Source organism: Sclerotinia sclerotiorum, genomic scaffold (assembly GCF_000146945.2).
Source record: "Sclerotinia sclerotiorum 1980 UF-70 scaffold_2 genomic scaffold, whole genome shotgun sequence".
NCBI classification, from domain to species: Eukaryota; Fungi; Ascomycota; class Leotiomycetes; order Helotiales; family Sclerotiniaceae; genus Sclerotinia; species Sclerotinia sclerotiorum.
In genome coordinates, this window is record NW_001820834.1 from 506,858 (window position 1) to 519,335 (window position 12,478).

The 12,478-nt window shown below is 42.0% G+C and overlaps 4 protein-coding genes across 4 annotated transcripts; 3 read left to right on the forward strand and 1 right to left on the reverse strand.

The window, feature by feature from the left end:
- Positions 1–557: 557 nt before the first annotated feature.
- On the reverse strand, positions 558–3,079 carry SS1G_01275 (hypothetical protein; the record flags this gene model as incomplete). The annotated part of the gene is made up of 4 exons (XM_001597031.1): positions 558–833; positions 904–2,274; positions 2,322–2,567; positions 2,615–3,079. 4 exons carry the CDS (start codon positions 3,077–3,079, stop codon positions 558–560), a joined length of 2,358 nt encoding a protein of 785 aa, XP_001597081.1.
- A 919-nt stretch (positions 3,080–3,998) lies between these two features.
- On the forward strand, positions 3,999–5,366 carry SS1G_01276 (hypothetical protein; the record flags this gene model as incomplete). The annotated part of the gene is made up of 1 exon (XM_001597032.1): positions 3,999–5,366. One exon carries the CDS (start codon positions 3,999–4,001, stop codon positions 5,364–5,366), a length of 1,368 nt encoding a protein of 455 aa, XP_001597082.1.
- Positions 5,367–5,720: 354 nt separating this feature from the next.
- SS1G_01277 (predicted protein) lies at positions 5,721–6,839 on the forward strand (the record flags this gene model as incomplete). Its single annotated transcript, XM_001597033.1, has 3 exons — positions 5,721–5,982; positions 6,270–6,480; positions 6,629–6,839. 3 exons carry the CDS (start codon positions 5,721–5,723, stop codon positions 6,837–6,839), a joined length of 684 nt encoding a protein of 227 aa, XP_001597083.1.
- Positions 6,840–7,717: 878 nt separating this feature from the next.
- SS1G_01278 (hypothetical protein) lies at positions 7,718–12,034 on the forward strand (the record flags this gene model as incomplete). The annotated part of the gene is made up of 6 exons (XM_001597034.1): positions 7,718–8,051; positions 8,098–10,182; positions 10,219–10,259; positions 10,312–10,831; positions 11,449–11,481; positions 11,973–12,034. The coding sequence occupies 6 exons, from the start codon at positions 7,718–7,720 to the stop codon at positions 12,032–12,034; spliced, it is 3,075 nt and encodes a 1,024-aa protein (XP_001597084.1).
- Positions 12,035–12,478: the final 444 nt, after the last annotated feature.

A 12,478-nucleotide genomic window follows, 5' to 3' on the forward strand; every position in this document is an offset into this window, starting at 1 on the left:
ACTTTTATCGAATATCATAATTTAGAATTACCTAGGTAGGTACAGATAGATAATAATTAAAAGCGCCAAAGTATCCGAATTGAAGTATTTAAACCTTAGCGAGAAATGAGGAAACGGGTAGATGATGGGACGAGGTTTTACATTACATTACATTACCTCATCTCACCCCTCCCGTTTCTAATTCCTATGGTTCTACATATGCGAATAGCTAGATAATAAGTAAATCATAAATAACAATAGATTCAAGTATATATATATATATATTCAACTAATTAGGTATCCGCATAAATACAAATTCCAAGAATTTCTCATCATAAAAGACTTTGACTTTCTCATTTCTGTTGAACAATTCCAAGTCCATTTCCACTTCCATGTCCATTCACCTATCCCTTTAGCAATTACCCCATCAATTCTCATGTATTAATTTCCATGTCCATCCATCTCCATATTAACAGGTACACCAGTTTGTTTTGTACATTTTAGTACCTCGTCGTATTCCTTCAGTCTCCTTTGCTTTCTCTCCAACTCATTCCCGTAAGTTCCAGCATTTCACCCTATCAATCCTTGGCATTTAATTGAAACGCGGCATTAACCACCACCGCCGCAAATAGCGACGCACACAGGATACTCGGCCCCCAAGCATCATAATACTTGATGTTCTTCCTCTGCCTAATACTATTACTCCTATACAAGTACATACCCACACTATAGGACAAACTCATAATAGCTACTAAGGAGAAAAAACCAGCAGCGATGAAGGATATCGCTGTAGGTTTCGCTCCGAAATTGACGAGTGTGGCGGCAATTGTACCGATATAGATTGAGAATTCGAGCTAAAAAGAACAACTGTGTTAGCGGGTTGGGTGGACAAATGAAAGCTATGGCACCGAAAAAGACACATACCCAGGTCAAAAATGTCCTCTCAGCGGCGAAATATACCTTTGGTTCAACACGAACCGGTACATGAATCTTCTTTCCAGGTGGGGCTTTGAACTTCTTAGCCACAACTTTACCACCACCATTCCTTAGAGCTGTAAATGTAGCATTGTTACTATCCATGGGATCTCTAGGAGCAGGGCTTAAGGAATGAACTCCTCGAGATAATTGATGCGCTGCAGATTTGGCATAATTCTTGATGCCTTCTGTTATAAAGGCAAGACCGCCAAGTTTTCTGTGCCTCTCAAATGGACGATTATCAATGGAATCCTCATCATCAGTATCGTAGATGTAGTCTTCTTCCAACAATGGCATGCTGGCAATTTCCTCCTCAACATCAAGATTGTTGCCTCGTGCTTCATGGTTGCGTCGTCGTAGATTCTCGGAAGCAGCGGCAATAGTCCCGGACCCAGACTGATTGAAATTAAAGTCTTCGTCATCAGAATCATCATCGTCGTCGTCATCACTTGTAGAACTTGGGTTTGAATGCCCTGGTCGTTTGATACCAAAATGCTGAGTAACTGGCTTGCGGATATCTACATCCATCTGTGGCATCCAGAAGGGTATAAGATTTATGCGAGTTGGGAAGAGAGTGGCCGTACCATGAATGAATTTTGAGAATTTAGGAACAGCTTCAACAAGATGACTAGAAATGAGTTCTCGCACCCATTCAGGTGGTTCTTGACCAGCTTGAGTTTGTAGCTTGACTTCAAGGACTGCATAGGGGAATCTTTCGACGTCTTCTGCGGGTAATTGACTGAATGGATAGTCAATACCGATATCCATTCTTCGCCAGTTATCGCCAGCACGTCTTCTTCCGTCAAGGTTATCTTCTCTAACCATGGTCAATTCAGTATCTAAGGAGATACGAACTCTTGCGTCGGCAGGTAATTGGAAAGCTGTACGGTTGTAGAAGGATCGACAGACAGGTACATAACCTTTTTTGAGAACCGAGTATTGAACTTCCCTAGCAAGCCTCTCGTCCTCCTCAATGGCTTTCAGGGGTTTCTTGCCCTCCTTGCGAGCTTTCTCAAATATAGCAGCAGGTAGGATTTCTCCCTTCATATACGCATTGACGTTCTTTTCTTTGATCCCAAATCTTGCTTTAACTGATTTCTCTCCCGTCCAATCCTCACGATGGGTTTTCCTTTCCACAAAAATGTGCTCATTGTCGATGTCACCGTACCATCTCAGACGAATTGCCTCTGCGCCTTCGCTTTTCTTGAGTCGACCCTCGTATAGCTCCCAGGTATCAGGGTTGTCGTAATAAATCGAAGTGATCGCAGAATCTTTTGCTTCGAATTCTTTACTGGCATTGAAGACAAGGACGGGTAAGTGCTAAAAAAAGTTAGCTCAGATTACAGGTGTAGTCAGAATAACTTTACCTTCAATATGATGAGTTTTAACTCTGTGATGTTATCCGGATGCACCCAGTATTTGGTTGTTTGTCGGATGAAACTGGCTTGACTTCCACCTGCCGAACTATCACCCTGTACCGGATTTCCCCTTGTTCTAACCAAGTCATATAATTTGGACAGCTTAACAATGTCCGCATCATAGTTATCTTTGAAGAAAGGCTTCGCCTTTAATCTTGTCGCAAATACAGGTTTTAGCATCCACTTGGTAGTTTTCTAGCAAAGGTTAGCTGGAGCGGTATACATGTAACTAACAAACTTACGTCATGCTTCTTGATGATTTTTTGGAACCCAGTATAATTCAACTGCACAAATTTGGCCAAATCATGTACATCTGCGATAATGTCGCTCAAATCTTCCTCCAATAGCATAAACTCTTCCTCCGTAGGAACATCAGAATCTGCGGATCCGTTGCTACGTTCAGGTCCTCTCGAATCTAACCTCCCGACAACTTCACTAACTTCTCTATCCGCGTTTGCAATCCTTCGACTAATTTCGATAGCCTTCAGCTTCTGTTTGGTATGCACCTTGTCTAGCTCTGCCTCCATAAGATCAATAAACTCTCTCTCATTGGCTTCCGTCCATTCTACCCTCTTCGAGCTCGACTTGTTTTTGTTTGGAGTGGAAACAAATGTAGTCTTGAGCTTCTCTTTCAGTTCATCGTATGCAATGTAGTACCATTGGTACTCTTTGATCACACTCGACCGAAGCTGCTCGCCAAACTTCATGATGATAGTTCCGGGTGGGAAATTGTATTGGCCTGTAGGGCTGTTGGTCTGCGATAACCAACGTTGGGTACCTGTTTTTAAATCCTTAATAATCAGCATTTATAACAATCAAAGAACTTTCAATGTCTGAGCATAAATAACTAGGTAAGTTTGCAGCGACGCGCAAGTTGGAAGTGGGTACTTGTAGACAGGAGGCGCATGAAGAGAGTGTACCTGAGTATATACACCGAATCGGTGAGTTTTGCTCGTTTGCAGGAAGAACGAGGATATCACCAAATGAGGAAGTCGCTGACTATAACGACGGAAGAAGGTGAGAGGGTGATAATATCGGTGTCGAGTCTTAAAAATTAGTATTTTAGGTTGTGCTAGGAAAGTTGCATAATTAATATAAAGCTATGAATGAATGTAATGTTCCGATGATGGAAAGCAACTTGAAAGCTTTCATTGACCAATCATAAATCGGTGGCTCAAAACGTGTGAAATCTAGATTAATACCTAATTTAGTTTAGGCGATTTGTACATTCTGTGGAAGAGTTCTTATCTCATCTTATCTTCTTTAGAGTTCATATTTACTAGGTATGGTATGTACTCCGCACAATGAATTGGCTGGATGTAACATTGTAAAATCATGGATTCATCACGTGCACCTCCTTGACTATCGTCTGCGTTACGCTGTCATCAGATTTCGTCTATCAAGATACCTGGTGCTCAGCAGGTACATGCTGTTAATTATCATCTAGAAGCGTCGCAGAAGACTTCCAGATTCGTTACATATATGCCGTCTGGGACTTTGAGTAGTGGGAATCTGTCAATTAGAAGTCAAAATCTTCGTCTTGCTTGGATTCAATTCTACCAGGCTCGGTTCTACGAGCTCAATTTCAAACCATTGCAGACCTAATTGTACTTACTTTGTTACATCATGGCAACTACTACTGCTCCAAACACGCCATTGCTGATTTATGGTTCCATCATTCAGTCAGCTAGTGTGGATTCTCTTGAGTATGTCGAACAAGGCCTCCTAGTTATTAAGTCTGGGAAGATACTCCATTATTGCAAGAATGTTAGAAAGGAGGATATTCCCACCATTCTTGGCAGTTTTGAAATTGGAGCTCTTCTCCCAAGTGTTCGCTATCTCAAAAAAGGTCAATTTGTCATTCCTGGATTCGTTGACAGTCACAACCACGCACCTCAATGGGCTCAGCGAGGTTTGGGACGAGGGTTAGAAATTCTGGATTGGTTGGATCAAGTAACATTCCCAAATGAGGCAAAATTCGAAGATCCTGATCATGCTCGGCGTATTTACAATTCCTGTGTTGACGGATTCATCAAGCAAGGCATCACCACCGTGTCATACTATGGGTCTTTGCACGGTGAAGCGACAAAGATATTAGCTGATATCTGTTTTGAAAAAGGACAACGAGCTTTCGTTGGAAAATGCAACATGAATCGCAACTCCCCTGCCTATTACACAGATGCATCTGCAGAATCCTCTCTTGAAGTCACGAAGGAGTTCATTTCTCACGTTCGACACGTCGACCCCAATTTTGATTTGGTCAGTCCTGTTCTTACTCCTCGGTTCGCAATTTCCTGTACCGATGAACTTCTTGCGGGCATCGGACAGATTGCAAAAGACAATCCGACCTTACCCATTCAAACCCATTTTTGCGAGGCGGAATCCGAGAAATCTGCTACATTATCCCTGTTTCCATCATTTACGAACGAAGCAGATCTCTATGAAAGTTTCAATCTATTATCTCAGCGTTCCATTCTCGCACACTGCACCATAATGACAGATTACGAAATAGAGCGAATTGCTGCACTCGATTGTGGAGTAGCACATTGCCCGGTTTCGAATACTACAGTTGGTGGTGGATTTATGGCAGCACCCATTCGCGAATACCTTCGTCGTGGTATTAAAGTTGGATTAGGAACTGACAGTGGTGGTGGATTCTCTTCCTCAATTTTGGATGCTATGCGACAGGCTTTCATAGTATCCAATGCGAGAGATTTCCTTACCAAAGGTGCTGATCCACGGCTATCTCTTGCTGAATGTTTCTACCTTGCGACACTTGGTGGTGCTCGAGTTTGTTGTTTAGACCATGTCATTGGCGACTTTTCCAATGGAAAACAATTTGATGCTTTGATCATTGATACAGAGATAGATGGAGCAATGACACTGACTGATGAGAAAGATATCCTTCCGGTTATTTTTGAGAAGTTTCTGATGAGTGGAGATGATCGGAATATTCTTGAAGTTTATGTCAAAGGCAGACAGATCAAAATTTGACCAAATCTTATAGCAGTTCTCCAAGTACCAGACATATCTTTTATTGCTAGAAAGGAAAGATTGAGACCACCTTAACAAGGCTAGATTGGGCTTAATAATTTGGAAAAAAGCAGCATGTTACCAAGTCTAAAGTAGCTTAGTGAACATATTTTTTCTTTGAATGTTATACTTCTCCGCATTTCACAAACCCTATTGATTGACTGACAGCTGACAAATCAGCCCCTGTAACCGTGTGTACCCCACGTTTCTTCCATGCGTCACTACAATAGAATTGAATGTTCAAAGAGTTCCCTCCACGTGTTTAAACCCAAAATTTATTCTTCCCAAATCAACAGCTAATTCATCCCCGTTATCATGTCCGATTCTGCCTCAAAACAACCATCTCAAGCACCTACAGCTACTGACAAGCTTTCACCTCTCAGAATTCTTTGTTTAGGCGACTCCCTTACAGAAGGTTATTCACAGTATGGTACTCAGTTTTATCCCTATAGCAAATGGATGAAAGAAGTGTTGGGGGAGAAGTGGCCTGATAGGGAAATTGAGGTCATAACTGATGGGATCAGTGGGGATTTACTTACCCTGCCTGGAGGATTTAAAAGAAGGATGGAGAGGCACTGTAAGTTTTGAAGTTCGTCAATTGGCGAGCATGGTAGCTGGATGTGGGAAATCTTGGGTGGATGGATGGGTATCAATAAAACCTGGATAATCGAGTGATTACATCCGGTGAAGCTTGGTAGTCTCTCCTAGCCATCCATGATTACCATACACTCTTACATTTTATATCATGGGACAATATCAGCCCTATGTTCTGCATTCTTCAGAGAGTGTTCAAGCGTTTTATACTCATGGTCTCCTAAATATCTCACTTGCGCATACAACCACTAATCATCTTTAACCTAATAGTCCCATCTACACCACCCATAACCCACACAATTATCCTTGGTGGTACCAACGACTTAGCCTATAACCGTCCAGTCCAAACCCTATATGCCGTCTTTGAAACTCTAGTCTTTACCCCCCTCAGCAATGCGTCAAAAGTCTTAATCATGACTATCCCAGGATGTCATGTGAGAGCTAAGGTTTTAGATCAGAAAAGAGAGGAATTAAATGATCTGTTAGTTTACAATTTAGGAAGGAAGAATAATGTGTATGTTTCTTTTTCCATAAATCAACTCCATCTCTCATTCCCAGAACAAAATAAAGTGATTTAGATATGGATAGATGGAACATACAGCTGTGCTAACTAAACACCCAAATCATAGCAGTACATTCGATCTCCGTGGCAAAATGCCCTATCACAACATGGAATCGAATAAACGAGCAGAAATTTGGGACGACGGATTACATTTTACGGAAGCGGGTTACAAGGAGATGGGGATTATGGTTGGGGAGAAGATGATTGAGTTTATTGAGGAGTTGAGGCCCGGGAGAGAGGTTTCGTTGACGGGGAAGGGGACTATGGGGATTGAGTGAGAAGAAGGGTTCAGGGTGAGGCATGGTAGATAGTAGGTGGTCAATCTTACCGGAATATTTTATAAGAGAGAGAGAGAGAGAGAGAGAGATTGGTGAAAGGCAATCACGCACTACCAATAGATGAGATTGAAAAAGTGAGACCACTGGGTAAGGAACATGGAAGTGATAAGATATAGGTAAAGTAGTTTTATTTGTCAGACATTGCCGCCTTTCTAACTCTGCTAAGAAGCTAGATTGTTGCACATTCTTCTGAGGCGACTGATGAGTCTTTTTCAAAGCGAGCGTCTTCTTGGATCTGGGGGTTTTGCGCAACGATGATGGATATCATGCTTTGTTTCTTAATACGAAAGCTGGATACTCGGATCATAAGTAAATTAGGGTAGAGAAAAAAACGTACAGCAACCTCGAACACTTAGGGGAATGAAAAGCGTGTAAGGGTCTTGTTCAATTTTTTTAGGATAGATAAGGATGCGAAAGGTTCGAACTATGCAGGGGACGTGTATCGAACCTCCAGAGAGATAGCAATTGGAATATTAAAGATAAGGACAATGACTAGAGTCAGATAGGCACCTACCTTACGGAGTATGTTGACCTCCATGTAGCTAAACGAAATCTTAACGAGCGAAAGTCGTTCCGAAGATGTCGTATGATTGGCCAATGTCCGAGCCACTCCATCAGCCACCCCATTTCCCCTGAAAAAACCACTTTACGCGTGTAAACTCGTATAAACGCGAACGCGATTTTATGTGGCTTCTGAACCCGCTTTCTTTTTTAATTGTGTTTACACTTTCTTGACATATCAAACTCAGAAAGCTCCACCACAACAATCACATTCTTTTGACACCGGACTTTCACAGCGACATCAATCAGAACTCAGCATGTCGTCTCCTGCTGGTCGTCGACAGCGCAACTCTCAATCTGCGACCCCTAGGCGCACATCAGCAAGAAATTCACAAGCCTTTCCAAGTAGCCCACCGGATCCCGCTGCTGCTCAACTTCAAAATGAAGCAGCTTCGTCGCAAGGCGTTACAGGTACCCCTCGGCGGGGTATCATTCCATCGTCGTCGCCTATGAACTATAGATCATCTCCGGCAGACGCTGCACGATTCAATCGAGATATCAGTTCGCCGCTGAGACAAATGACAAATACTCAGTCGACGCAAGAAGATGGCGATCGTACTCCAAGAGCAGGTGGTAGCGCTCTTATCGGTGGTGAGTACCATATTGACAGACCAATCCACTTAACTAACAATGATAGACTCCTCACCGATCAGATACGAAGCAAGTTCTAGTCCTGGTAGAGCATATGCCAATGATCCCCAATCAAACATTCCAAGTGACAGCAGTGGCCTTTTCGTTCGCTCTTCTCGTTCTCAAGGACCTGGATCTGCAATTAACAATTCTCGAAGAGGGGATATCACATCTGATAACCTTAACACACCCCGCGCCAGAAGACGTATATTCATGGATGAAAGTGGGCGTGTTGTAAGAGATGTCCCACCTGAAGATGCGGAAGCCCCTTCATTCTCGAACCTCGACCCAACAACTTCAGATGCGCAAGCTATGGGAGGCAATTCTACACTTTGTATCTGGGGCACAAATGTTTCCATAAACGATACGTTGTCCACATTTAAGGACTTCCTTCGAAACTACACCAAAAAATACCGCATGTGGGGTGAGGGAATGTCTGAGGAAGATACCCAAGCCGATCCTGAGTCAAACTCGAAGGAATATTTAGAGATGATGCAAAATATGCTGACTCTTGGAATTACAAGTCTTAATCTGGATTTCCGCAATCTCAAGGCATACCCTCCTACCAAGAAACTTTGGCAGCAAGCGCAAGATTACCCTCAGGATATTGTTACGCTTATGGATCAAGGTATTAAAGATGTGATGTACGAGATCGCAGAAAATCAAATGGCAATTCAAAGGCAATCACAGAGTTCCACCGGACAGGGATCCGGACGAAGTAGAGTTCAAAGCTCGGAACCTCCTGTCCCAAGTTCAGAGAGGGGCGACGCCGATGCTGCAACACCAAGAGGACAAGATTCTAATGAAGTGGATTTATGTGCTGAGGTACAAAAGAGATCTTATAGAGTTAGACCCTTTGGTCTGGACAAAACTATTAACATGAGAGAACTTGATCCATCCGACGTCGATAAAATTATAGCTATCAAGGGACTCGTCATTCGAACTACACCGATAATTCCAGACATGAAAGATGCATTCTTCAAGTGTTCTGTGTGCAATCATACAGTCAAGGTTGATATTGACCGTGGTAAGATTGCCGAGCCCACAGAATGCCCTCGTCCTGTTTGTAAATCTCCAAATTCCATGCAGATTGTACACAACAGGTCTGGATTCATGGACAAGCAAGTCATCAAACTTCAAGAGACCCCAGATTCCGTTCCTGCTGGTCAAACACCTCATTCTGTGTCGATGTGCGCATACGATGAATTGGTGGATCTCTGCAAAGCTGGTGACAGAGTTGAAATTACTGGTATCTTCAAGGCTAGCCCAGTCCGCGTAAATCCACGTCAACGGACTCTTAAAAGTATTTATAAAACCTACATCGATGTTTTACATATCCAGAAGGTTGACAAGAAGAGAATGGGGATCGATGCTTCGACCGTTGAACAAGAAATATCCGATCAATTAACTGGTAATATTGAAGAGACTAGAAAGGTTTCCGAAGAGGAGGAAGAAAAAATCAAAGAAACCGCCGCAAGGCCCGATATCTATGAGCTTCTATCTCGCTCCCTTGCTCCTAGTATCTTTGAAATGGATGATGTTAAGAAGGGCATCTTGCTTCAATTGTTTGGAGGAACAAACAAATCTTTCGAAAAAGGAGGAAGTCCCAAATATAGAGGAGATATCAACATTCTACTATGTGGGGACCCTTCTACTTCGAAATCTCAGATTCTACAATACGTACATAAGATTGCTCCTCGTGGTGTGTATACCAGTGGTAAAGGATCATCGGCAGTTGGTTTGACAGCATATGTTACTCGAGACCCAGAAACACGCCAGCTTGTCCTCGAATCCGGAGCCCTTGTTTTGTCAGATGGAGGTGTTTGCTGTATTGATGAATTTGACAAAATGTCCGATGCTACTCGATCAGTCTTGCACGAGGTTATGGAACAACAAACTGTCTCTATTGCCAAGGCAGGAATCATCACAACTCTGAATGCCCGAACGAGCATTCTTGCATCCGCAAATCCAATTGGGAGTAAATACAATCCGAACTTACCAGTACCGCAGAACATTGATCTCCCACCTACTTTACTTTCCAGATTTGATCTTGTCTACTTGATCTTGGATCGTATTGATGAGACTAATGATCGTAGATTGGCCCGCCATCTTCTAAGTATGTACCTAGACGATAAACCGCAAAGTGCTTCAGGAGGAATGGAGATTTTGGTAAGTGCAGCTCTTTCCATTATATGCACAAATACGTAGCTAACAACCACAGCCTATTGAGTTCCTGACCTCCTATATCTCCTACGCTCGTGCTAAGTGTCAACCACGAATCAGTCAAGAAGCATCTGCCGAACTTGTCACCGCCTATGTCGAGATGCGCAAACTTGGCGAGGATATCCGCGCCGCTGAACGTCGTATCACAGCCACAACTCGTCAACTCGAATCCATGATTCGTCTTTCCGAAGCACATGCTAAAATGCGTTTGTCGGGAATTGTTACGAAGGAAGATGTACAAGAAGCAGTCCGGTTGATCAAGAGTGCTTTAAAACAAGCGGCTACAGATGCGAGAACCGGATTGATTGATATGAGTCTTTTGACTGAAGGCACAAGTGCTAGTGAGAGAAGAAGAAAGGGTGATCTGAAGAATGCGGTGCTGGGTGTCGTGGATGAGATGACCGGACCCGGTGGAAATGCTAGATGGACGGAAGTGGTTAGAAAATTGGGAGAGCAGAGTAGCATGCAAGTTGACTCTGCAGAGTTTGGCGAGGCAGTTAGGGGTTTGGAGCTAGAAGGTAAGGTTATGATTTTAGGTGAGGGACCTAGAAGAAGTATTAGAAGAGTTACGGGTCAATCTTAAAAATGGACATGTATGATGAGGATCCGGGATCGCGGATGCGCTGATGATGATATATCCGGCGTTGGGCTTCTATCTTTGTTTGGTTACTTGTGATAGGTTAGGATAGTAGGGTAGGGTTGCAGAGGATGTAGGGTATTGATTCATGAGTCCGCCCAATATGCATAGTAGCATGATATGATATGATTTGATATGAATAATATGAGAGTCCCTGAGTATTTATATTTCTTGACTTGTGTCACCCCAACTGTTTCCTTCCAGTAATAATTATGGCAATACCCTCAACTAATTCATACCAAACCTTCCACCTATCAATATCGAAATCTTTCTAATAATTCTCATCAAGTTGTATAGGTATCTAAAGATACAAAAGATTCGAACATGAAATTTCAATTAATTGCGGAGATGCTTTTAGTGTCATTTTTATCCCATCTACCCCATTTATCTTAACCTTACTATTAAGTTACATTGTTACAGAGGTTTTAAAATCAGGGATTGAAAGTGAAAAGTAGAATTTCATAGATATTTTGGAATTAATTAATACTATCATATGAGGCCAATTGGATATGTTATTAGTTGAACTGTATAGTAAGTAAGATCTTACTAATTAACAATAACGAGGAACCCTAAAATGAGTCTTTCGGCTAATTTGATCGGTTACTTTGATTTAACCTTATCCTCGCTTGATCATCGTGGCGATTGAATTTAGCCCTAGATAAGAGCTAATAACTAATCTTCGTTTAGTTCAATGCTAACTCTAATTAGGTATAAGCTTATTATAATCTTGTTATTTTGGTATTTAAGTCTAGTCCTGGGAATTTTTGATCTTTAACATTAATTAATTAAATGGATGGTCTCAATATAAGTTACATATAACGAATCACGATTCTCCGAACTTTATCTTGAATTTTCTTCTGTGTAGAGTCTAGTTACTTACTTGCTAGAATAGTCGGCGTCGTCTAATGGGCGTTGTTAGGCCTAATATGACAAGTACGATAATGAGTGGATCTATATGATCAGGAATCGTAGCTCCAATAACAAGACAACCCTCTTCACACCTACAACTATGACCTTTTTAGTGTCAGATCAAGCTGGGAAGAAGGAAATAGTGGTTTCATTGTTAATTCGAGCACCCGAGTAAAGTGTTGGTTTAGAATACAGACAGACTTCTGGTGAAGAGATCGTGTTGGGTTTCTTAAGACCAGAAAGAGTATCAGATTGAATTGATTGATTTTCTAGCTGAGCAGTTAAGCTGCGAGTATATATTGAAAAAAAATGAAGGAATAGGTTAGGTATTCGGCCTTCGGAATTAAAGTGCTTTGAAATCAAAATATTGAAAGCAAACAAACAGTATACCAAAAAGGAAAGAATGAATTAAAAGTTGAGTTTTGTTTGCTCCTTATATGCATATGTACTATATATGCATATGCTGCCAAGATCCCAGGAGGTCAACAGATCGGGTGTCCATGTGGATTATCATGACTCTGTATCATATGACACGGGTATAGGCACCCTATCCGTGCCCAGGGTATCTGGGATTCATGATCGAGATACACTGTGGATAATGTACTAGTTTTCTGTGAGA